The 26,937-nt window shown below is 32.1% G+C and overlaps 1 protein-coding gene across 1 annotated transcript in view; it reads left to right on the forward strand.

Annotated features, from left to right (window-relative positions):
* COL11A1 (collagen, type XI, alpha 1) overlaps positions 1-26,937 on the forward strand; it is a 168,838-nt gene that overhangs the window by 37,920 nt on the left and 103,981 nt on the right. The window contains exons 5-18 of the mRNA XM_004689723.2: positions 4,678-4,806; positions 8,946-9,062; positions 9,664-9,756; positions 11,671-11,925; positions 12,576-12,638; positions 14,828-14,869; positions 15,788-15,850; positions 17,386-17,460; positions 18,503-18,589; positions 20,941-20,997; positions 23,719-23,772; positions 26,176-26,229; positions 26,350-26,403; positions 26,615-26,668. Of these exons, the coding sequence (XP_004689780.1) occupies positions 4,678-4,806; positions 8,946-9,062; positions 9,664-9,756; positions 11,671-11,925; positions 12,576-12,638; positions 14,828-14,869; positions 15,788-15,850; positions 17,386-17,460; positions 18,503-18,589; positions 20,941-20,997; positions 23,719-23,772; positions 26,176-26,229; positions 26,350-26,403; positions 26,615-26,668 (1,197 nt within the window). The remainder of the gene's footprint in view (positions 1-4,677; positions 4,807-8,945; positions 9,063-9,663; positions 9,757-11,670; positions 11,926-12,575; positions 12,639-14,827; positions 14,870-15,787; positions 15,851-17,385; positions 17,461-18,502; positions 18,590-20,940; positions 20,998-23,718; positions 23,773-26,175; positions 26,230-26,349; positions 26,404-26,614; positions 26,669-26,937) is intronic.

The following is a 26,937-nucleotide window of genomic DNA, read 5'->3' on the forward strand; positions in this document are numbered from 1 at the left end:
AAACTTGTAAGCTGACCTGAGGCATTCAGCAGGGAGGAGGAGGGAAAGTGGTCAGAACAGAGACAGGAAGAACAGACAGGGAGATGGATTATAGATCTGTGTGGTGGAAGAACAATGGGCATCACACCTGCAAGGAGAAATTAAACACTGTTCAAAAAATTAACAGTGATGTAAGGAAAGAAATAAATTAATTAAAACAATAGAACAGTTTAAGTCTCCCAAGGATTTTAAAGTCTTAAGGGATTGTATAGTTACTGGTTGATGGATTTGACATTCAAGAGAGATTATTTATGAACTAATTGTATAAAAATAAAATATGTAAGCATTTATAGTTGAATATTGATGCTACTTCTACATTCGCTATTTTGGTTATATCAGAATGTCTTCTGCCATTTTTGTGATGATAGTACATGCCAAGCACGTAACTCATTCACAGGTCACATTATCAATTGATTAATCTGGGTTGTCTTTGCTACTTCCTGGAATCAGCTATCAGTACAATTCAGTGAATGCTCATGGTAGGTTCCAACTTCAACCAAGTATTGGCTGACTTCATGTAGAATGAGAAATTTAATATATAAATTCAGACAATTAACGTTGACACATTGACATGAGAACTTAAATCATTAGACCCATGTTTTATACCATACTTTTTCAACAAATGTGGTACTTTATACATGCAAGTTGCAAATTCTATGCTGACTTGTGTATTTCATAGAGCATGATATAATTGCAGAAAAAAGAAATACAAATTTATTATATTTGAACACAAATAAATAAAACTAACTCAAATATTATTAGAATATGTACATTATATTTTAATTTGGAAATACACTATTAACTTACATAATTGATCTTGATAAAAAGATAAAAACCCCAGGATTGGGGTTTTCCCTGGTGGCACAACAGGTTAAAACACAGCAGTGAACCTCATTGCAACTGCTTCAGCGCGAGTTCAATCCCCGGCCAAGGATGTGACCCACATGGTGCGGCAAAACACTCCTGACACCCCCGCTGCTTCCCTCAGTAGTGTACTTTTTCAATCTGCCTGTTCTGTTCCCTGCTCTGCCTCTGATGAATCTCTCACCACCCCTGTACTTCAGGCCTGTACCCCAGTTCTGCATACATAAATAAAATAAATCTTAAAAAAGAAAAGTCTAGGATCTTTTCTTTTCAGAAGTCTTAACTTTATAAATAGATTCTCTTCAGCTTACATATGCTTTGCTTTCCTCCTCTGAATTCGTATCATCTATATGCAAATACTATAGTACAGACCTATTTGAGACAGCTGTAGATGGCAAGGTTATTGCATCAAATCTACTTTAATCTTGGCTTTGTAAACCATTAGAGTAGGAAAATGTTATTTCATACCTTGTGAGTTACAGGTGCCAATTTTGCTGGCTAACTTCACCCTTTTCCAGCTGTGGAACTTTTTATAACTATTGAATCTAAATATTTACAGTTCATTTGGCTATCAAAATGCCTTTGTTTACCTACAGACTGTATTACAGCATGTTGTATGATTAGCATAAAACACCGTAAAATGCTTTCTGGGGAAAATATCTCTGTAGGTTTTTAACTGAATTTTCCACTTTCTTTCCAGTAGTATATTTTAGGACCTAGTATTAAACTCTTGAAATAACAATTTATAGTAGAAAAATTGGCAGGGTTTCATTTTAGGAAATCAAGTGTCTTAGCTAGAATAGTAGGTATTAGGAAAGCAATATCCTTTTTTAAAATATACTATTTTATTTTTTTAATTGAGCTTGTAGTAGTTTACACGGTTATTCATGTTTTAGAGGCATACAATCCCTTCTTTCAGGTGTTACTATACACACTCACTATGGAAACACCTAAATTCATTCCCATAGTCCTCTGTCTACCTCCCTACTGTGTTTTCGCTTCTTACCCCTCCACTGTCCCTCCGGTAACTTCAGTGTGTTATAAGATTTCTAGGATTTGTTGTTAGTTTGGCCTTGCCTCACCTTTGCTTTGTTTCCCTAGATTCCACATATAAATGACACCATCCAGTATGTGTCTGTTTCCTTTTATTTCACTTAGCATAACCCCTCTAGTTCCACTCATGTTGTTGCAAATAAGGGTTATCTTTTTGATGGCTAAATAATATTCCATTGTGTATAACTACCACATTATTCTGATGCACTCATATTTATTTATCTATGTTGTTTCCACAGTATAGTTATTATAATGTGCAATGAACATAAGAGTTTCAGTTCCCCATTGAATAATTTTTTTTTTGCATTCTTAGCATAAATTCATAGAGGTGCTGTGCTGGCCCATGTGCTAATCTATAATTAATATTTTTAGAAACTTCCATACTGTTTTCCATAGGTATTGGATAGATATGCTATTTTAAAGATACCCATGTGCTGATAAGAAAAGCAAATTTTTGTGTTTCACTCATAGCTACTTTTGGTTCTTATATTCCCCATGAATTCAGTATGGAGTTCTCAAAATTTTTCTTGGAGAGACCCTTAGATATAATCTGTAAATATGTTCAGTTTGCAAATCAGGGTAGATGAATTGTGTGTTTCCAAGAATTATTTGTAAAACTTGAAGATAATTCAGAAATCAATTTCTAATTGACAAGCACAGTGTGGCCATTATTGAACAATGCCTCATTATTGTCTTTTCAAACAGAAGAATGAAGAATTTTGCATTCAAGTTTGTAATTTTGTGATTATTCATTTACCATAATTCAATTGTTGCTACTTACTGATCTTAATTTTTTAGTTAACATTTGAGAAATAATATAAATTTTAAGAACTTATATTTGATTGAGCATGTTTAAAATCAGCATAACAAAATATTCAAGACTTTCCTATATATTTATAAACACAATGAAAAAAAATCTTTGAAACAATCTATGTGATTCTATTGTCTCACTGAATTTAAAAATAAGAATATTTCAGGTTGAAAATACCAATAATAGCATAGTAAACTATACAGTTTTCAGATTTGATATTTTTAATTATACTGTATTTCATGTTATACTGGGAAATACATTAGGTGTCTTCTTATTTGGGTGTTACTGTAACACACAAAAGACTAAGATAAACAGCTGATTTATTATCAGATCATGGACAGAAAACAGTGAGGTCACATTCAAAGTTCTGGAAGAAAATGACTGTCAATCAAAAGTTCTTTATCTACTAAAGCTATCCTAAAAACTAAGGAGAAATTAAAACATTCCAAGATAGGATAAATAATTTATTCCTAGTAGAGTTGCTATACCAGAAATACAAAGGAAATTTTGCTTGAAATGAAAAAACACTAGATAGTAATTCAAATCCACAAAGAAAAACAAAGAACACTAGTACATATACAAAAGTAAACACAAAATAATATAAACTATGTTTGAATATCACTTTCTTTTATCTGATTGAAAATTCAGTCACATAAAGAAAAAATATATGAAACTATGTGAATTACATTGTATACGGTGTAAATTGTATAACAATAATAGTATAAGGGTGAATGGAGCTTTATAGGAACATAGTTTCATACAACAGTCCTAAAATAATCTTTCAAAAATCTCTGAATGTGGTAAAATAAATAAGAGAATTAAAATGGCTCAATAGTAAGCATCTATTTATCACAAGGCCATAATAGAAGAAGAATAAATAAATGAGTTTTAATGGTTTAATGTATGCTTAGGTGCTCATTTTTTTCTTAATAAAATTATAACTTTTTAATTGTAAGTTGGATTTTTCTGGTCTCTGCATTTTTCATTCATCTTTGTAAGCAGTAATTATATTTTAGATATATTGATTTCTCCAATAGAACATGACAGTTGATTTATGTATTCATTTAAAAATTATCACATAAATTTGCCTAACAATGAATAATTCAGTTTATTGGATTCAATTGAACTCCAGTTATTTATTATTCAAAATACATTAGTGACTTTTTTTTAAAGATTTATTTATTTATGCATACAGAACTGGGGTACAGGCCAGATGTGTGGGGCAGCGATAGGATTCACCAGAGCAGAACAGTCAGATTGACAAAGTACACTGCTGAGGGGAGCAGCGGACAAGTCTGAAGAGGTCTGCTGTGCCCTGTGGGTCACCTCTGGGGCTGGGGTTCAAACTCTCACAAACTAAATGCAGTAAAATCGTTCTTATTTTATTTTATTTTTGGTTAAGATTTATTTAACAATTACGCATATAAGAACTGGGGTATAGGCCAGGAGCGCAGGGGAGAAGATTCATCAGAGACAGGGTGGGGAACAGAACAGGCAGATTTACTGAAATATAGTTGAGGGGGCAGCAGTGATTGAGATGGGATAGGACTTCTGTACCTTCTGGATAGCTCCTTAGGCAGGGATTGACCTGCAGTGGCTGAAAATAGTTGATAGCACTGAGACTTTAACCCCTGGGTCATCAGGGAGGCCCTAAAATCAAGTTTTAACAATCAAAAGCCTGTAGATTTCCTGAATACAAACTGACATAGAACAACAGCAAATGTTAAGAGCTGAGTTTTCAAACAGGTGTGAGTTTTTCCTCTACTTCCTGTTAGGTATTTCAAACATTGAAATGTGAATAAATGATTTTCTTTTAATATTTAAGAACAAACCACCTGTTGTTATGGATAAACCTTACCCTGGAGACATATGCACTCAGTATCCACAATGCTTGGCTTCTTTCTTGGCAGGGAGACATCCAGCAACTGTTGATCACTGGGGACCCCAAAGCTGCCTATGACTACTGTGACCATTACAGCCCGGACTGTGATTCTTCCTCACCGAAGGCTGCGCAGGCTCAGGAACCCCAGATTGATGAGGTGAGGCACGTCAGATCAGGGCGGCACTTCTCCTGTCTATCGTCCAGACACAGTCTTGCAATTTAGAGGCTTATTGCTATTTATTCAATTTGAATGAAGCTGTATTTAATAATGCTTTCATGTATCTAGGAAGCAGTGATTTTCATGGTCCTCCTCTCACCCCCTAGCCCCCACGCCCTTTTAAGTAAAGTCACCTGTCTTGTAGCAAAGGAATGCATCCTGGGAAATTCATCAGGTGATTTCGTTGAGGTGTCACTGTTCTGATGTGTACGTTTTAACGCAAACCTGGAAAGTTTAGACTACTGCACACCGAGGCTGTTAGAGGAACATAGTCCATCAAAAGCTAAAAAGTTATTATGTGAATTATAATTACATTTTGTTATATAAATGGCTTAAAAACAGATATTTTGTATACTGTGTATATGAGCATATTAATTTTGGGAGAGGGAGGGAAAAAAGGGCACATTTTCCCCTTACTGTTTAAATAATTAACAGTCTCAAAGTCCAAATGACATACCTTATGGGGAATTTGCCATTTTCTCCAAGCCTTTGGCAATTCATGCAGATGAGAAAATGACTTTAAAGCTTTCTAAAAGTTTGCAGGCTGTGTTGAATATTTAGAGGGGATTATTTTCTGTTTCTCATGGGGCTGTGCAACATTGGTATATACTTTTTCTTGCCTATAATTTGATATAAAGAGCAAGGAAATGGAAAGCAGTATGAACTGGTTGCTGTAGCTGAAACTATTCATACACTTTGATTAATTTTATGTCACCTTATTGGAAATTCAGGTGTGAAATCATCCTTCCAGCGTACTTTGCAAGAAAATTCACCATCGTGAAGCAACTCTATTTTCTTTCAGACCCAAAATATTTATATCTAAGTTCATACAGTCATGGCAGTTTTACCAGACTTGAATATATCAAAGAACCAAAAATATATCCTGGACATCCTGCCCCCCCCCATTTCTTTTGTAAAATTCCTTGACAAAGATTTTCTAGGAAATAAATAAAGCCAAGTGAAAGAAATTTATACTTAATATGGAACAAAATGACTTCTTAAATTTTTTTCAAGATAGAAGTATTAAATTTTAGGAGGCAAATTTAGTTTTAAAGCATCCAAACTGTCCATATATCTGAAAATAGCTCACATAGTATTTTTCTTACCTTTTAAATATACCACTAGGCGATGCCTTTCGAGTTTTACCTTAGAGCAGCTTAAGAGCATATCTCTGAACTTTAATATTCTTTCTGCATGTGAATTCAATTTAGATTTTACTATTGAATGCTTGAAATATACATTTTTCACATTGCTTTTCTTTTTAACAAATGATAGTGAGTTCAGTTGCATTGATCTTTCCATGACTAAATATTAATGTTTCTTTTTCAAAAAAACAGGATAAAGTCCTAAGCTCACAGGAAAGCAAATATGAGAGAGGAAAAAGAAATTTCTCGGATGTTTGTTTGCTTGTTCACAGATTTCCAGCACTTCATTCTTTTCATTCCCTCCTTAATTGTTAAAACATTTTTCTGTGAATACCAAGAGAATGGTAAATTCCCATCATAGTACTATTATCTTTTAGGAATTATGTGATACTTTAAAAAATATAGCATTAAGTATACAGGTTTTAGAGTAATGAGATTTACTTTGCTCATGTTTTTAAAAAAAGGTAAATCTTGTTCTTTCTAGCAACAAAGATAGCTTGATGTTTGGAAGAATGAAAGTCTGCACTGCAATAATTTACCTTGAGGTGTTTTATTCTTATATAGTAAAAACTATCAGCCAGACAAACTAAGTTATTTTAAATCAAAATAGTAATTTGACCCATTTAAAGTTTATTTAGAGACATATTTTTCTTTTCCTAGTTTAGTTGTTAATATGTATATTTAACATTCTGAGATGTCAAACCTGTTCTAATTTAAAGCATATGACGAGGAAAATAACATGTTGCTACCACAAAAATCTAGCTCGCTGATATGGTAATAAATAACATTTCTTAACAGCTCTGTATTGAGTATTTCACTACTTTTCATAGGTGTTTTAGGTTTTTTGTTTTTGTTTTTTGCAAGAATAAGTTCTCATTTATTATCCCTTTTTTAAATTACATTGATAACCATTCCATTTCACTTTGCAGTTGGTTAACCAAAAACTTTTATTTTTTGTTTTTATAATTCATTATACTTGTACATGATTCTTGAAAGTTTGCTGAGTTCTAAAACAGTAAAGTTTTAATATTTACTGGCAATCATTTTTATTTTACTTTAAGCTGGCAGCTGGTAATTATAGAAATGCATTTCTTATCTAATATAGGTAACCACAACTACCAGAAAATTACACCCTAGATTATATTTAATCTTCATTAATATATACTTAATATGAATTTAGTTCAGTATTTATTTCACTTAATGATGCTATGAATCATTTTTGCATTAACTGTTCTAGAAATAGTTGGCATTATAACTTGCAGAGGCATAAAGAGACAATTTTAAAATGTTATATACATGCATTTTTCTGTTTCACCAAATTCTGTACAAATTGTAATTAGATTAAACTTTGTTGAAGTGGTTCAAATGTATATTCATTGGTGATACTACCATTAATAGAGAGATGAAATTATAAAGCGGTTTTGACAACCACAAAGCATATCTAAAATCGTGTTTATGTTTATATTTCACTTTGATACTTAGATGGATCATCTAGAAAAATTTTCTCTATTAGGGCATGATATCAGGGGACACATAACATTGTTAGAGGATCGATTTTGCTTATATCTTGTTATATATTTGAAATTTGCACACATTTGCATTGCTCTAACCAATAGAGCTTATTAGATAAACAGTAATCACAGTTTTCTTAATGATGTGTGGTCTGTAGTTATTTTACTGAACGATTAAAAAAATTGATTGAAATTCCAAGAAAGATCCAGTTGGAACATAGTTGGAATTTCCCCAAAGATAATATTTAAGATTTAAGAATTCCAAGTAGTTTTTCTGTAACCTTAAAGAACTTAGATGCATTAGAGCGTTAGCCTGTTGAGTTTGCTACTTAATATTTTATGATGGAGGTTGAGTAGAACATGTGCATATATGAGGGAGTAAAAATGTAACCCAAAATTAAAATAATAAACTTAAAGTGTATTTATGGTATATTTGATCTTAGTGCCTTTATAGTTGTTTTGACGAAATCCAATGATCATTTCACAGTATCTATGTTTCTGTTTAAAGATAAACCTTTTGGTAGAGATACTTGATTTTGTATGTGAACATATTTTTTTCCTCATTATCCAGTATGCATGATTGGCTTACACATCTTTCTGCTAAGAACGTATCTCTCCCCAATTAAATTCTTTTGATACTGAAGAATCTAGAATAAAACACTGTTATCCAATGTGAATTTAGTATAAGAAGTTTAAAATCGCAAAGTGGTATGCTTTTTGGTTAGAGAGAAAGCTCAATCTTAAAAATACTGAAATATTACTGATAAACAGAATTGTCTTCTGATGCTTCACAAGTATCCTGTGCTGATTTCAATCTTAGGTAAGTCTAGAGTAAATTAGAGATTTATGATAAATTTTAGATTTTATGTTTCCATTGGGTCCAGTATTTAAAAAAAATATAGACTCATTTCATATTCCTTATATTTCCTTTCCCTCTCCCTTTTCATATGAAAATATGAAGATATGAAAGATATGAATATCCTTTCATATGTGGAAAGACTATTCTGTACATTTTAAACAGTAGCTAAATGAAATGAATGTAATTGAAATGTTACAGTAAGCTCTTATAGAGAAATCTTCTGTATCAATTTTTGCAAATCAAAACTATAATGAATATTTAGCAACTATGTCCAGGTACATAATTGCTGTGTTTGAATATTCAATAATTAAAAGTTTGAATTAATATTCATAACTTTTAGTTTCCTCATAATCCTAACTACTGTTCTGCTCTTAGAAAACTTGCTTTATTGTTATATTATGAAAAGACACTATAATTTACCTATGCAATAAAAGTAACATTTTGAATAACTGTATTTCCTGTCTCTTAACATTTACTCAAGTACTTATGAATATGAGTCCCACTTTGTTGATAGCATTACCTGCAACTAACAAAATTACCTGGTATTTTTCCTTTGTAATGTAGTATGCACCTGAGGATATAATGGAATATGACTATGAGTATGGGGAAGCAGAATATAAAGAGGCTGAAAGTGTAACTGAGAGACCCCCTGTAACTGAGGAGACAGTAGCACAAACTGAGGTAAAATAAAGCACAGCTCTGTATATGGTGTCCTGTGTTTGTCATGCTTGGTCCCGTATGTCCACTGTTCCTCAGACTGATCATAAACCTTTCATTCACCTGATTTCTGCAAACCAATAATGGATTTTTATTTGACAGTAGCTGTCCTGAAGGAAATGATGCTCATTTTACTTTACTTATCCTTCCTTTTATCCTTGTTCCTTATTTTCCTTTTCCCTTTATTTATGTTTCCATTCCATCTTTCATCACATTTTACAGAAAGAGAAATCCAAGTTCAAAAAGAAGACAAGGACAGTGGCCACTAACTCAAAGGAAAAGTCCAAAAAGTTTACGCCCCCTAAATCTGAAAAAATTGCCACCAAGAAGAAGAAAAGTTATCAAGCAACAGCAAAAGCCAAACTAGGGGTAAAGGTAGCAAAGAAAAAACAATCAAGATCTCTCCTAGATAAGCTGGAAGATCTCTGATGATGAGACGTAGTCCTAACCCATCTTGATAAAACCACATTTAGCTAATTTAATATTAATTGAATCATGATTTCCATAGACTTGGGATTACCTTACATTTTCACTAACTTTTAGTTATCTTTTAAATTTATCTTAGGCAAATATTGTTGATGATTTTCAAGACTACAACTATGGCACTATGGAGAGTTACCAAACAGAAGCTCCTAGGCGTGTATCTGAACCAAATGAGGTAAGACAGTATTATAAGCCACAGTCCAACTTTTAAACATGTTAATAACTTTTACTATACCTCCCCTGGAAGATAGATAACTTCTTAAAAGACTGAGAGCTTTGTTCTTTTGCTGGGTTAGGAGACACAATAGCCTCGGGTCACTATTACTAAAATCGTTTTTTGTTTGAAATAAATGTCAATTCAGGTTTTGCATGATCTTTTGTTTCATGCAAATGTGAAAATGATCAAACTGAATTGACTGCTATCATTTTCTTGATTGTTCTTCAGATTGAGCAACCGCAGTATGTTGTGGCAAAGATTATTCACAACATAAAGGTATTCTCCCTTCCATGAAGTGGAGAATCCTGGAAAATGAAAATTGTATCATCAAATGATATGATTAAAACTTACTTCGTCTGGCTGATAGTTTTGCATATTTATAACAGAAAATGTTCCAAGAAAATGTAGTCTGGGTGAAATTTAATCGCTATTTGCATTTTCGCATTTCTTAGGAGTGTGAAGTTGATTATAACTAAAACATTGTATCTTAATCTACTTCATTCTTTACTATGACAATGGTTAAGTACTACAGTACAAATTAAATAATATTCCTGAATTTCATATCATAAGTACATTCTGATCATGAAAAAATGAATATATAATTTAGTTTAATTTTGTTAAGTACCTGGTAATTTGCTCAGGTGTATAACTCAGTAATTTAGTTATTAAAAATTTTAATGCATGTCTCAATGTAGCAAATAATCTGAGGTGTGTTACCTGCACATAATTTAGATAATAATGTCATTGGGTGAGACAGACCAGATTTCAACAAGCTCAAATGAAACATTATCTAAACATGGATATCTTGATTCAAGATGTTTATTTATTAAACCAAATTTCATCCAGGTTTTGCTTCACAGTTATAATTGGAATAATATTCTGACTTTGGATAATAGACAACCTCTGAAATAGCATATCCTACTGTGTAAGAGTTCTCTAACATAGTTATTTGACATTTCATTTCCCTTAACAAGCGATGAATTATCCACATGATTTTATGTAATACTTAGTTTTTAATATTACTCTATCATCTTAATTTACTATGTCATAGAAAGCAAGTTATTTAATGGTGAAATAATAAAGTAGCAAGATAAATTATTTAAGTTAAATATCATCAAAATCATTATATGGCCAAAGATTGCATAGTAAGTTTGATTCAGATTTATGAGCTTGTAAGGAAATATTTCTGAGACAAGAAAATCATATTAGATTTTATTTTCTATCTCTGAGGAAATACTAGATGATATTTTTATTTTTGAGTAAGTTTATTTTCTTTACTCTTTATAAAATCTTACAGTGATATATCTTATTTAATTCATTAAATTTGGAAGACTGTAATTTTATTTAATTTGCTTTAAAGAATTTTGGTCAAGTAACACATTTTTACTCCATACTTTATATATTTTTATAGTGATAAACCTTGATTAGTAGTGGAATTTTATTTTTAAGATTGAGCATCAAACCTATATGATTTTTCTAGTAACCATTGTATTGCAAATGAAGCTTGTGAGATTTAAAAATCACCCAATATTTAACTATATAATTTTATTGTTCAAATATTAAACTAAAAATAAATAAAGCTATTGATTGTGGTTCTGCCAATGGAACAAGCAAATACACATACTGATTCTATGTGGATATTTGCAGTTTATCAGGAAAAGAGCTTTGAAAGCAATATTTCTTTGTACAAACCAATGTACAAATATATTTCTTTCAATGAGACTGAGAGGTGGTCTTCCCAGCCTCAGACTTGCTTGAATGGCACTGAAATAATTTTCTGTCAATGCCATCAAACTGTGATTGCAAACGCTTTACTTGCTTTACTAACACTTTACTTCATGTTCTCGAATTCCTTGCAACATAAATTAATAGCCAAATCCAGTCGAAGAGGTATTTACTGAAGAGTATCTTACTGGAGAGGATTATGATTCTCAGAGGAAAAATTCCGAGGATACGCAATATGAAAACAAAGGAATAGACGGCAGGGACTCTGATCTTCTGGTAGATGGAGATCTAGGCGAATATGATTTTTATGAATATAAAGAATATGAAGATAAACCAACAAGTCCCCCTAATGAAGAATTTGGTCCAGGTGTTCCAGCAGAAACTGATTTCACAGAAACAAGCGTAAGTCAGTATTACGCTGTGTCGTATGTCTTATTTTTCAGTACTTTCCTCTTCATTTCAGTGTCTTTTCACATTTAAAATACAGGTTTGATTTTTATGTAAATTATGAGTATTTATCACTACTGGGTACTTTGACATTTTCTTCCTCATGGGAATTATCAACAGTTGTATCACCAACTACACTGAAGGAGTTATCATTTGAATGTGTAATTTTGAATAGAATTATATGCAGATTTTTCTTGTCATTGATAAGATTAAAATACAATCATTATTCTGAGTAGCAAGCAATTTCTAATTTTTAGGCTATTTTATTAAGTTTAATTTGATAATACGTCATAATGATTTGGAATAATAAGTATGGTCCACAGATGTCTTTATTTTCCTATGTTATGTCTTTAAGAAACAATTATTAAGACAGGAGTCAAAATTAGCTTTTTAGTTTAAAGTTTTTTATTTTTATATTAGCTCACTGTATTAGTTTACTAGTTTTTTATTTTTATATTTTGATCATTGGGATTATTGATAGATTTCTATTATATACTCAGTTTACGAGGTTGTTTTAATGCACTTAGATGACTAAATTTCCTTAAAAAATACTTACATGGTCTAATTTACTTAGAGACAGGCTGTTTGAATTTTTCACTCAACAGATAAATGGCTATGGTGCTTACGGAGAAAAAGGACAGAAAGGAGAGCCAGCGGTTGTTGAACCTGTAAGTACTGTTGTGCTTAAGTTATTGTAGCCTTAACTTTTATATCACCATAAAAATTCTAATATCCATATGTTTATAATTCACCTCAAATAAATGAAGTTGTAAGTTCATTTCTGGAAAAGTGAAAATTCAGGAAGTCCAAAAATATAGAGGTTATAGAATTTTGGAATTTGACAATAGTAACTAGTCTAGTTATTGAATTATTAAAGCTGAAAAACTTCTCTGAGGACCAAATGTTTGGTTTGAGATATACTCAGACTTTAGCTCTCGAGTTTCCAATCCAGAATTTTTCCTCTAATTTTTATGATTTGATATTTTTAGAAATATATTATTTGACTTGAATATTTATTTGTTTCAATTTCAAATTACACATCAAAAAAACTCATTTCAAGTTCCCCTTTTGTTTCTTCAAAAAAGCTTTAACCCACTGCAAAAACTGTTCAATATTTATTAAGAAACTAATTCTTATTGGAAAACAATTTATACTGTTACTCCCCCATGAGAAATTTGAGGAAAATATTGGTACTATGAACTAAAGTAATTTTTTTTACTGTTTGCAGTCATGAAAGTCACTTCAGAATTTGCAAGAACATAAAAATTCAAAAGAAAAAAACAATAATAACCAAAAACATATAATTATTAGAATATTGTCAACCATCTGCTCCATTACTTCTTAATCTGAGAAGTCACACCAAAAATACCTATAGAAGCTTTACAAATATTTCTTTTTCAGACAGAATTTGCTCCTGTTATTAAAAATTACCATCAGTAGGGCCCTCCCTGGTGGCGCAGCGGGTTAAAGCACAGCACTGAGAATCTAAAGCTGCTTCCCCATGAGTTCGATTCCCACCTGCCCCGGAGGTGACCACATGGCGCGGCAGACCTCACCTGACCCGCCCACTGCTCCCCTCAGCAGTGTACTGCCTGTTCTGCTCCCCACTCTGTCTCTGGTGAAGCCTCTCACCGCCCCTGAGCCTCTGGCCTGCACCCCAGTTCTGTATTCACAAATAAATAAAACTTTAAAAAAAATCAGTTTTTTAAACAATGAAAGAAACTTAGAAACTTTAGCAGTCCAAAATGAAAGAATCAAATTTGTGAGAACTGAGCTCTTATTCTCAAAATGTACTGTATTCTTTTGCCTACTTAAAAGTTTATCTCATAAAATTATCTCCAGTTTTTCTTACCCACATTTTTATCTCCTTACTCTTAGGTACCAAATAGCACTTATTCATGCTGAAAATATTTGTTAAGTTCTTCCTTTATACTTAGCATTCTTCTTTCTGTTTACTTTATTAAAAAAATGATTTATTTCTGACCTGGGCAGAGGTGCAGCGGTCATGAGAGGATTCACCAAAGACAGAGTAGGGAGAAGAAGAGTCAGATTGATGAAATACATTGCTGAGGGGAGCAGCAAGTGGGACAGGAGAGGTCTTCCGAGCCATATGGGTCAGTTCCCTGGCCGGGGATGGAACTTGTGCTGAAGCAACTGTGGCTGCCTTGCAATTGTGGCTGCCTTCATAATGTTGTGCTTTAACATGTTGAACCACCAGGGAGGGCCTGTTTATTTACTTTTTGTTTGTTTTTAAAGATTTATTTATTTATGCATACAGAACTGGGGTACAGGCCAGAGGCACAGGGGCAGTGAGAGGCTTCACCAGAGACAGAATAGGGAACAGAACAGACCAGCTGACAAAGTACACTGCTGAGGGGAGGAGCGGGTGGGTGAGGAGAGGTCTGCTGCACTTTGTGGTTCACCTTTGGAGCCAGGGATCGAACTCATGCTGAAGTGGTTTTATATTCTTAGTGCTGTGTTTTAACCCCATGCGCTATCAGGGAGGGCCCACTGTTTATTTACTTTTAATTGAGGTTGTTCCCAGCATTATTCTGAGTATTGGATAAACCTTCAAATGCCTTTCTTGGGAACATATAAGGTATTCTCCTTTCAGGATGACTTATCTGCCTATTCATTCCTCTCTGGTCAGTACAAAGTTTCCTTGAGAACAGAAACTATCTTTTTTCTTTTGTAAACTGTTCTTAATTGGTTTCATGCGGGAGGAGTAGAAAATCCACTTTTTAGAATGCAGTGGTTGATAATTTCTTAGCTGTACTCAGTAGACTAAAGGTGAGAAATTATATTTTCATGGTAATGAGTCTAATGAGTTTCTATCTTTTTTTTTTTTTAATTGCAGGGGATGCTTGTTGAAGGGCCCCCAGGTCCAGCAGGACCCGCGGTATGTAAATGCCTTAAGATTTTTGTCTTAATTTAGAAATATATCTATAAAGACACAAGATCTCAATTATGTTCTTGTATTTATGCATTTTAGACTGATTGGAGTTTGATTTATAGAAGCAAATAATTGTTCAGAAAACCTGAATCCTTCAATTGCTTTCTTAGACTCCCATGTGATACTCTTGAGAGCACTAGAATTAAATTTTGTTTTAGTTTTGTTACTTAGATAACTGCATCTTCTGACCTCCTATCAATTTTATGCCTGAGAATTATGAAAGTAATCTTTTTATTGAAGAATTCTATTGAGTGAATGAAGTGTAGAGCTGGGTAGCTGTCCTGCCTATCTCCACTGCTTAATGAAGTAATTATCATTTACTATTCTCACTCAATTTCTACTTAGTGTTAAGGGAGTTGTACTGGTGTGCTTTTGTAAGGATTCTTCTGGCCTTTATATTAAAATCTTGTCATTAGAAATAAGTACGTAACATTGATGCCTTTAATTTCTACCCATTAAAAAATGTAAAATTGTGTCGAAATGAAATGATTCTGGGAATCAAAGCAAGCAAAGTGTGTTGCTATCACACTTTTGAGGCCTAATTGTATAACATTTTTTCACTGAGAACCAGGATCCAACTTCAACCACATGGACTTTACATTGGCATGATGTGCTTCCTGATTTTTTTTTTTTTTTGAGTGTCTGTTTCAATGTTGAGGACAACTTTATAGCAGAGGAGTTGAGTTAGCTACAAAGCAGTCTCTATATGTTGTCTTTTCTTAGAGAGATAAATAGGACTATTGTTTAGATGATGGGTATCCTAATGGAATATAAATGAGCTCTTTGATTTTAGTAGGATGACTTTCCATGAGTAATCTGAGAGTGGGAAGAATTAGACTCAGATCATGATTTATTTCTCTGCAGGGCCTGATGGGTCCTCCAGGTCTACAAGGTCCCACAGGTCCCCCTGGTGACCCTGGAGAAAGGGTAAGTGAAGCAACTTCCCATAACAAAAGAATGTAGTAGATTAAAAGAATTCAAAGATATTCTATACATTTTACTCACTGGGGAAGAAGTCTGTGAAAGCACTATCGAAATTTTGGGTTAACATTTCTAACCACAATTTTATTTACCTGTTTTTGTTCAAATTTTACTGACTTACCAATCATTTGCCTAACTATATAATTTGGGGACTAGAACTTCACACCTCCATGTGTGTGTGTGTTTTACTCACCCTCTAGCAAACACCCAGTCCATTGTCCCATCTCTTCCCTCTATCCTTTCTTCCTCTCTTCTCTGTTCCCTTAGGTAACCAGTATATTTTTCACAAAGTTTAACATTACATTTATTTTCCTTTGCCAGTTTTCTCTTCTTTGTTTATGTATGCTCCACAAATGAAGGGCTTTCATTTCCTGACATTTCCCTTAGTATAATACCCCCAAGATCCATCTATTTTAGGCCAAAAGATATTTTCCTCTTTCTAAATAATTGGATAGTACTCCTTTGAGGGGGCATCCCACAATTCTCTATCCCATTGTGTGTCAGTGAGCAGTTAAGTTGGTTCTATGACTTGGCTATTTTGAATAATGCTTCTCTGAACATAGAAGTACATAAACCTTTTCATATCAATGCATATATTTTTTTTGGTAAGCATCCGATATCCATAGAAGAAACAAATTACTTGCAGAGAATGAGTGTTCCTTTTTCTCCACATCGTAGTCAGCATTGGTTGCTACTAGTCTTTTGATATAGAAGGGAGGTGGGGTTGTGGGAGGGTGAGGTGATCACTCATTGTGGTTTTATTTGAATTTTTTTATGGAGGATGGTAAGATTTTTCTCATGTGCCGATAGACCATCTGAAAGTGTTCTTTGGAAAAGTGCCTATTTAGGGATTTTGCTTATTTTTTTTCATGGGGTTGTTTGTTGAGTTTGTATGAGTTGTTTTATATTTTGGAAATTAAACCCTTCTCAAATGATTTGTCGTGCATATAACTTCTCACAGTTCAAATCTTGCCTTTTTATTTTAAGTGACTCTCTATAATTTTAAAAGTGAGTAAAAGATGTAGGCTTATCAGTGTTATACTTAATAAGAAAACTTATTTTCCACCAAATTCTATATATATACCAAATTCTATATATTGATAATAACCTTTTATATTAGTTGCAGTTGTTTGATTTGAATCCATACATATTTTCCAGGAACTTCCATAACTAATTAGATGCTAATAGAATAAATTAGTAATTCTAGTTTGAAGATAAAATCCTGGGTCACATGCTGAAACAGTTTACATCTCTCAAAATATTTTTGTAAAATTTCTTTCCTTTTTTTCTCCATATTTGAATAGCCTGTGGACTTTGGATTTTATTAAAATCACATAAAACTGGATTTCTATTCAAGAAACACAACCTTTTGTAGGTATTGATAGAGATAACTAAGGAGGAAATATTAATTTATTAAAAGTTATTCTTTTTCTGACAAATTTGTTTTTAATTTATATCAGTGATTTCCTTTACTATCCTAGGGTCCCCCAGGACGTCCTGGCTTACCAGGTGCTGATGGTCTACCTGGCCCTCCTGGTACCATGCTAATGTTACCGGTATGTCTATTTTTTTGTTGTTTTGTTATAAAGATGATATTATTTTATCATCTTGCTGATAAATGTTGAACAATATGACAGAGTAATCAATGGGGGGGGAATCTATCATGTTCAAGCACCTCACTTCTAGAAATAAAGGGAAGTTTTGCTGGGCAAAATTCTGACACCCAGCAAAACTTCCGACAAATGTCAATCTCTGCATTACAGCTAAGATTTTATTATTTATTTACATGTTTGACAACAAATCTTGGCAGTTTTTCTTGCTAGTTCCAATTATGTACTTTATCCTGTGTAGTAAGTAGGCTTAACATGATTAACATGTTTTTTGTGCATTACTTGATAAAATATTTTAAATATTTGCATCATATACCCCACCTCAATTATAGTTGAAACTTAAGATATATTGTGGTAACCTTACTCTTGCTCAAAGGCATTTCTTTTAGCATAAAATTATTTTTTTTAAAGCTACACTAGTTTTTGAATGAAAAATATGTCTTTTAAATGTAATAACATTATAAAAAATTTTGTGGTGTGAGAAATTGGCTCATTCTACATTTTGAGTTAAAATTTAAAAGGAGCTTTATAATTTTAGAGACATATAGGAAAGATTACGTTTTGAATATAATTACTTAAGAAAAGATAAAAATAATGAATATTGCTCAATGAAGATTTTATCTGTATTTATAAAGATTAACAAAATTTTGCTCAAGAAAATATTAATAAATCTAAAACCACCACTGAAATGAGTATATTCGGAACTTTTACAAATGACTCAGTGGAAAAGGTAGCATTTTTGTAGGTGAGGATGCAAATGACTTTCTCCTGAGTTTTCAGAGAGTGTAGTGTATCAAATTGGGGAAAAAGTCTTTCATCTCTTCTAAAATAGCAAAGCATTATCTAGTTACTTATGAAGAGAATTAAAAAACAATATATCATTGGAATTTTGTAAAGTCCTGTCTTTTAAGTGAGTGATCTTTCATTGTAATTCAAGCACTTATTTGACAAAGGCTAAATTTGAGCTTCTTTATGTTGTTTTCCTTAGTTCCGTTATGGTGGCAGCGATGGTTCCAAAGGTCCCGCTGTCTCTGCTCAGGAAGCTCAGGCCCAGGCGATACTTCAGCAGGCCCGGGTAAGAAAAAAGAAACAGGTTTTCCCATGCTGTGAGGACATGCCAACTTACATGCATATGTGTGTATGTGTTTATGTGTGTAGCACATGGAAGATGCTACCACTAAGATTACAAGGCTGCTTAACATGTATGGAATCTAGATTAAAAAATGTTAAGAATGTATGTGTTTTTCCAGGGCAGTATTTTCCTAAACTGAATATGATAGTTAAATAATTGATTCATGTGTTATATTCATATATAATTCTGCCAATAATATATACAGTCTAACATAAATTTTCTAATTTTTTTCAAAGAGTACTGATGGATTTATACCCAAAACTCTCACTTTCACAAACTCTTTTTTCCCACCCAGCATAAATCAATTATTAAGCAATAGAAGTATGAGAATAATTTTGAAATAAACTTTTCTTTTAACTCTTTTGATTTGAGATATGCCAAATAATCCAGGAAATTAAGTTTGTTAGGTGTGTGTTAAGAAAAAAATCTTCCCATATGTAGTCTAAGCTGTAAACATTGTTCTCTTTAGTATTTTTACAAAATCTGTTCAGTTCAACGATCCTTTGTCAGCTAAAAGCTTCTGCTCTCTGTAGGATATATTCTATAAGCTAAAAATTTAGTTTACAAGCTTAACATTTTATCCCATGTAAATAACATGTTCTAAACTATATAATTATATTAATTTTCTAATTAGCAACATTGTAATTAAAACATAGAAACTGACAAAAATGAGTCAATGAAGAGTTGAAAGTTATATAATAGATTTGTCCATAGCATAGGTTATTTAATTAAGGAAAAAGGAAACAGATTATAGTATGAGTATGTCCTAAGTGATTATAAGTGATATAAATAATTTTCTGTGATAAATTTCTGTTTGCCATCAAAATTTAACAAATGTGTCAGATGTCTAAAAATGTAAATGAAGGTTGCATTGACATATATTTTTTATTTATTTATGTATGCATACAAAAACTGGGGTACAGGCCAGAAGTATGAGGGTGAGCAGAGACAGAGTGGGGAGCAAAACAGGTGGATCTACTGAAATACACTGCTGAGGGGAGTAGTGGGCAGGTCAGGAGAGGTCTGCTGCACCATGTGGGTCACACCCCTGGCTGGGGGTCGAACTCGTGCTGCATTGACTGCAGATGGCTTCATAGTGCTGTACTTTAACCCATTTCTTCACCAGAATTGCCTGACTTATATTTTTATACACTAATTACATTAACTTAAAAGATTTCTTAATTTAATTACATCACATATAAAAATGACAGTTGTAAATATTTGTTCATTTGACCTTGGCATAATGCAAATCTAAAAATATTTTTTAAATTTATAAACAATTTCTGCAATTTTCTGACAAATGATGTTACTCTTATTTGAACTTAAATATATTCTGAGGCCATTGATTTCCTCGTTTCAAGCCCTGTTAATATACTTGGAAATAGGTAGCAAATATTATAATTCCAATTTTTCAGATATTTAATCTCAAGAATTAAGAAGTGTATTGTCAAAATACTCAAGGTGAGTTCGTATTGGGACTTTATTAATCTCATTGTTTTCATCTCATATACTTTCCTAATACGACTTTACATATTGTTTTCTATTATAGCCTTATTTTTGGTGTTTTAATAATTTATGCATTCATCTTTTGAAATAACTAATATTCAAAATGTCACACCATGCTAATTTAACACCTTCCAAATATTTAATCCTTTATACTATACTGGTTACAACTTTTCAAGTTTGCTAATTTCAAATTTCTAATATTTGGTGTAACAACAGCCCATGTAATCAGTTTATCATACCTATGATTATAGAAAAAATGTATTTTCCATTAAATTTCATATCTGTTAAAAGATGTATTTTATTAACACTTTTGGAGCAAATTTGTTTCTTTCAATCTGGCTTTGTCATATTTTTTGTAAAATAATGCTAGAGAAATTTTATTTAAATTATCTTTACTTGTTCACCTCTAAAAGTATTTTTAATGACTATTGTACCTACATATTTAAAGAAATATGTATTATATGAAATATTCTGACATATACTTCAGTGTAAAAAGTTACCAGGTATTATATTTTTTATTCTGAAATCTATTTTAACTTTAACATTGAATAATTCAATAACAGATGGTACAAAATAGTATATAAATTATAATAGTTTAAAAAGTCTCTAACAATTATATCATTTGTCATTCTAGAAACTTTAATTCAAGAACTGGGTATCCTTTCTAGCATGTAGCTATTAAACTTGTGTTGATCATTTGTTACATAGGGCAGCTGGTGCAAGTGAATATCATGCTATAAACTTATCATCCAGGAAAACATTTCCTAATTTGACTTTTTTTTTTCTAGATTGCTCTGAGAGGTCCGCCAGGCCCAATGGGTCTAACTGGAAGACCAGGTCCTGTGGTAGGTTATCCAATATGATCATGTATGTTTAAATCCTCTTACTAGTCACTTCCTGTGCAAGTTGGTGCAGGCATTATTCATGCATCTGGCTGGTGAAATGATCTACATATACCTATATATATTTGGTTTTGTTTAAATAAATTAAAAAAATCTATGTCAGTACTGAGTTAGCTTTGATAAAAAGGTACCAATGAAGATTTAAAAAATAATAATAAAATGAAAAATGTAACTATTCACATATTCAACTGTCATTTATTTGCTTACTATTCAGTATTACTAAAATTGTCTTACATCTTTATGTAGATGTGGTGAATCACGTCAATTGAATCTTGGATGTTGAGCCACCCTGTGTCTTTGCTATGAATCCCATTTAGTCACAGAACATGACCCTCTAAATGTGTTGTTGGATTTAGTTCCTTAAAATTTCATTGAATTTGTGCATCTGTGTTCTCTAGAGCAGTTGGTCTGTAGTTTTCTTTTTCGTATGTTGCCTTTGTTTGGCTGTGGTGGTAAAATAATTTTGGCTGTATAAAATGTGTTTGGGTGTATTCCTTCTTATTTTTTTTGGAAGAGTTTGAACAGAATAGGTATTAGGTCATCTTTGAAGGTTTGGTAGAACTCATTTGTAAAACTGTCTGGTCTGGGACTCTTGGGAAAGAATTTTGATCACTGTCCTTGCTTTCAATTGTTCTGGACAGGTTTTTATTATTTATTTGTTTCTATTCACTCTCAGCTGACTGTGTAATTCTCAGATTTTTATCCATCTCTACTAGGTTATTGAACTTATCAGCATATAAATATTCATAACTAGACTCACTAAAAAAATAAATAGGATCAGAAATGAAAGAGAAGCTACAACAGACATTGGCAAACAATTTTAATGAGTCTAACAGGCTGGCTCTTGTGTTTAAGCATGTTTGGAAAATGCTGCTATATAAAACTTAAGAATGTCAGTGTGCTATCTCTAAATCTCTATTTTACAAAGGAATTTGTTGCTAATCACTCTGACAAACACAAGCCTAATGACCCATGGAGGGTAAGACAGTTAAAGAACAAAACCAATAAAAGCATGTTTTATTGGCAGTCCCTGCTTAGACCAACTAACAGTCATGCATAGCGTGCTTGTAATGGGAAACATCGACAACCATGGACTCATTCTCAACATTATATCCAAGATTAATTATTTTAGTACTTAATCTTTGTTATGGAAAAATTTTTTTCCATAAAATGTTAAAGGCACCTACTAGAAAATTGCATTGTTTCTTTCCACCATTTTCTCTATTATCCTTTATTTTCAAAACATCAAATTATTACTAATAAATTTTAAATATCTGTTAATTCAAGAATCTAAGAAGTGCTTATATTTTAAGACTTTAGCAGGGAATATTTCAAACAAATATATGTGCATTCTTTCAATGAAAATTATGTAATTTAGTTGTTTTTCCAATTGCTTTTATAGACAATGAAGGTCTATATTATAAAGTACAGAAAATGATTGCTTTTCCTGCCTTCTTATTGTCAATTATTGCATGACGGTATTTGGAAGAGGTGTTTGGGCAAAGTAATTAAATCTGCAGAGTGGTAGTGCATCCATACAGAGGATATAATGGAGTAAATTAATTAAAAATAAATCAACTGTCCTATAATTGCATTCAATTCAGTGATTACTAATCTGCCTTAATGCAGAATCCCTTCCACTTTTTACTTGAAGAAATTTAGTTGCAAGAAATTTTAATTAGAACTTGAAAGTCACCATTCTTGTATTTTCAAGATGAGAATATTCAAGCTACTTAACATATTTTTGAGGAGTCATATTAACAGTTATTTATTTTGGAGCCAGCAGGAGGCTCTAGATGTCTAACATTTCAGATAGCATAATTTAATCTTTTTGTATTTATTTCAATGCACCAATTAAATGTGTATTGATTTAAATAAATCAAAAACTTCTTGAGCATACAAAGTATACTTAGCATCTAGCTTAATTTTTATGTTCTAAAACTTTTTAGTGACAAAAAAATGGCTAAGTATTTTCAAAGTTCACATCACCTTTATAAATTGATTATATATATATATTTTTTTTTTTCAGTTAATGTACCAGGCTTTTATTGTACTTTAAGAATTATGCAAATTCTTGCTAGACTTGCTTCTCATAAAGATTCATTCTTGTAGGGAAAAAATAAAACACTTTCTCAGAAAAAAAAAGCAACTTAATATTATTTCTAGACTATTATAGTGAAAGTAATAGCATTTGTTCTTGCCATATTTTTATCTATAAAACTCAGTATCTGAGAAATTTTTAAGTATAAAAGCAATAATATTTGCCAAGTTCTTGCTGTATAAAATGGACTGTGTGTAATTTGGAAATAGTAAACATGTATTGCCTTTACTGATACACAGCAGTGAAATGATAAAAGTGCTTTGTGGTCTATTATAAGTGCTCTTATGGTGCTTACCTTAAAGAAAATTTCAATGTGATTTCGTGAGATTGCCTTGTTTGTGTTTTGTGTAAAATACAGACTATTGAATGTAACACACACTGGGACATGATAGTCTGAGAAGAGATGCACTCAAAGTACTCAAAAATTTTATCATGTTAATTATTAAGATATAATTATTTTGATGGAATATATTTGAATAATGTTTAACATGTAAAGTAAAATGGTAAGCTAAAAGTTATTTGGGAATTGTAAAATTAAATGATTATATCCTTATTTTCTACAGGGGGGGCCAGGATCATCTGGGGCAAAAGGTGAGAGTGGAGATCCAGGTCCTCAGGTAAAAAAAAGCTATTTTGCCTACTTTATTTGTGACTTTATTTTATAAAGGAGGGCATTGGACATTTGTGTTGCGAGTAAAGAAATTACTTTCATTACCTTTAAGCTCACATCATCTCCTTTAATTGAAAAATCCCCAGTGGTATGTTGATTGCCAATAATTTGATTAATTTAAACAATATTAAAAGGAGCTAATAAGCTATGATGGCAAAGGCTTGATAGTAATAGCCCTTCTGAATATTAAATTGGTTCGAGATTGGTACAATCTATACAGAACTATTACAATTGTACTTATAGTGGGACTGACACCAGCCATGATGTTTTCTCTGGAGAATGAATTTAGTGTATTCTCTTAGATATAGTATTTATTAACTAAAAGGAAAGCTAACTTTAAATCTTTGCACAGGTGAGATATTAAGCTACACTAAGAACATATCAACTGAAATTAATATTTAGAGATATAGATTATATATACCAAGCTACAACTATTATTTTTCCTTTAATGACAAAAAGATTAAGGCTTGTCAATATACACATATTATACAATATACTTGTTCTAAAAAACAAACAAAAAATAAAATGTAATACATTTTTAAAGTGTATTTTTCAGTGTGAATGTTTCTTGATATACTCAATAAATATAAATTCAGATTAGGTTGCAGATCTTAGGTTACCATCCTATTTTTTAAATATTATGAGGTTAATTTGAATCTTAACACTTACATAAGTTATTTGTATCTACCATTACATTCATGAGGACAGAGAATAGTTCTATTATCCCAAAATAATCTTGTGGGGAACCACCATTTTATAATAAGTCTTACCATCCCCTGATTCCTGATACCTGACAACCACAGATATGTTGTCTATCAATCCAGGTTTATGTTTGCAAGAATTCTATAAATGAAATCATACATTATGTAACCTTTTGGGGCTGGTATTTCACTCAGCATTAATGCTTTGGAGATTCATGGCAGGTGATGAGGACATCTGTAGTTCAATCATGTAGTGTGGGTGCACCATAGTTTTCTTTGAAATGAACAAACATATAATGAAACTTGAGAAAGAATTTAGGTTGATTCTGAATATGGAAGCCCTCTTTCTTTTGTTTGGTTAACGTTACTGAATAGGAATGAAAAGATAGCAGCTTAGCTGAGGATTGTATAAGAATATTGAAATGATACCACATGAAAATCTAGAAAGTTTAAGCTGTTGTAGTTGATGAACTTTTTGATCTGGCTCATCTCTTTACAAAATAAATAACTCTGAAAGCATGCTGTAGTTTTCATGGAGTTTGCAAATGTCCTGGATTCTCCAAGTCAAGATAAATTCAATAGTAAATGAAATAGTCATTTTCATTTAAAATTAGTACAATTTGTTCTGCTATTATTACCCCTTCATTCCAGCTGGGATACAGAGAACAATCCATTGATCACACTTTTTTAAATTATACTTTCTTAACCTCTAAATAGTAGAGAACCTTAATTTCACATTTCTATAAATAACATTTCCCAGTGATAACAAAAATATGTGTAATTTCAAATGTATGCTACATTTTGAGCATACTTGTTACATGCATACTATTTAACATTAAAAAAACTCACAATTAATTACAAAGGCAGATATAATGTTTTATCTCAATTGCATTTGCTCTAGTATTAGCTGTGTAATTTTTTATTGTCAATCCCACATGAGACATTATATATGGATATACTCTTATTATAATGCTTTGAGAAAGAAACATATTGGAAAGTCTTAACCGTTCTTCAATTTGACATGACAGTCCAGAACTAGTAGTAGAGATCATCAAATCATCCTCCATTATTTTTTAGATGGTTGAGAGATGTACCAGATGTTGTGCTTAGCTGTAGAAATACTATGTAAAAAAAAAAAAGACAAATTTTCTAAAATAGCAGCAGTTAATGATTTAAAGTGAGATCCAACTATTTTTAAAATATTATTTTAACCCAATATGATAAGTACAATGAAATATAGAAGAAAATCTACAAACAATGAAAGATATGCTATTGGGAAAAAAAGAGGAAGAAAATGGACAGTGTAGGGTGCTTTCAGTCATGGGAAATAAAGAACCTCGGGATTTTGAGAATAAAATGAGTAACGAGATTTTTCTTGAAGTTAACATATTGCCTTTTATTCCTTTTGCTTAAGTCTAATCACATGCCTATATAAACAGTAAAATAAAATGACGCCAAGAACTGTATGGAAAAATTCATTTTCTTGTCCTTTGCTTTATCTGGACATTTCTGTAAGAAATCATTTTCTTAGGTTAAAATAATTATGGTCATGCTTAAACTATATACAGTCTAAAACCATATCTACAATATAACTGATTTTATTGATGAAATAGTCTATAAAACAAATTAACCATGATGTCTTCATATAGGGTCCTCGTGGTGTCCAAGGTCCTCCTGGTCCATCTGGAAAACCTGGGAAAAGGGTATGGTTGGTTTTCACTGTGTATTTTGAATGTATTTGGAGTTAACACTTACACAGTTCTTTTATTAACTCTGTGCCAGAAGCCCTCCCTTTGGCTTAGTTATGTTCTTGATATTATCAGGGTCGCCCAGGAGCTGATGGAGGCAGAGGAATGCCAGGAGAACCAGGGTCAAAGGTCAGGCTCTCAGATATTTGTTGATTCAAAGCTTGTTATGTCAGTTCACCCCTGAAAATTTTATATTGTAAAATAAAATGTCTTGCTAGGAAAAATTATTTCACATTCAAATTACAGTATAAACTGTTAGTGCATCATCGGTGGTGCTGATGATGACTGGCTGGTGGGGATGAGGATGATGATGTTGATGATGATACTGCTGATCTTGTAGGGAGATCGAGGATTTGATGGACTTCCAGGTCTGCCAGGTGACAAAGGCCACAGGGTAAGATGTAACTTTCTGTTGCATTTTATACAGGAATAGTAGGCTTCTCGTGAAGTATTTTGGAATTGATACACTTTAGAAATCACAAGAAAATTGATGAAATAGTTGAGGATCCACTTAGTAAATTATTGTGTTTAACAGAATCTTGAAAAAAAAGATGTGTAATTATATGTGATGTCAACATAAGTTGATTTTACACATTAAATCATATAATTTAATAGTGACGATATTGCTCTTAGATTAGAATGCTTATTTTCTGCAATCATAGG

Source organism: Condylura cristata, unplaced genomic scaffold, assembly GCF_000260355.1.
Source record: "Condylura cristata isolate star-nosed mole 26May11 unplaced genomic scaffold, ConCri1.0 scaffold00026, whole genome shotgun sequence".
Lineage (NCBI taxonomy): Eukaryota > Metazoa > Chordata > Mammalia > Eulipotyphla > Talpidae > Condylura > Condylura cristata.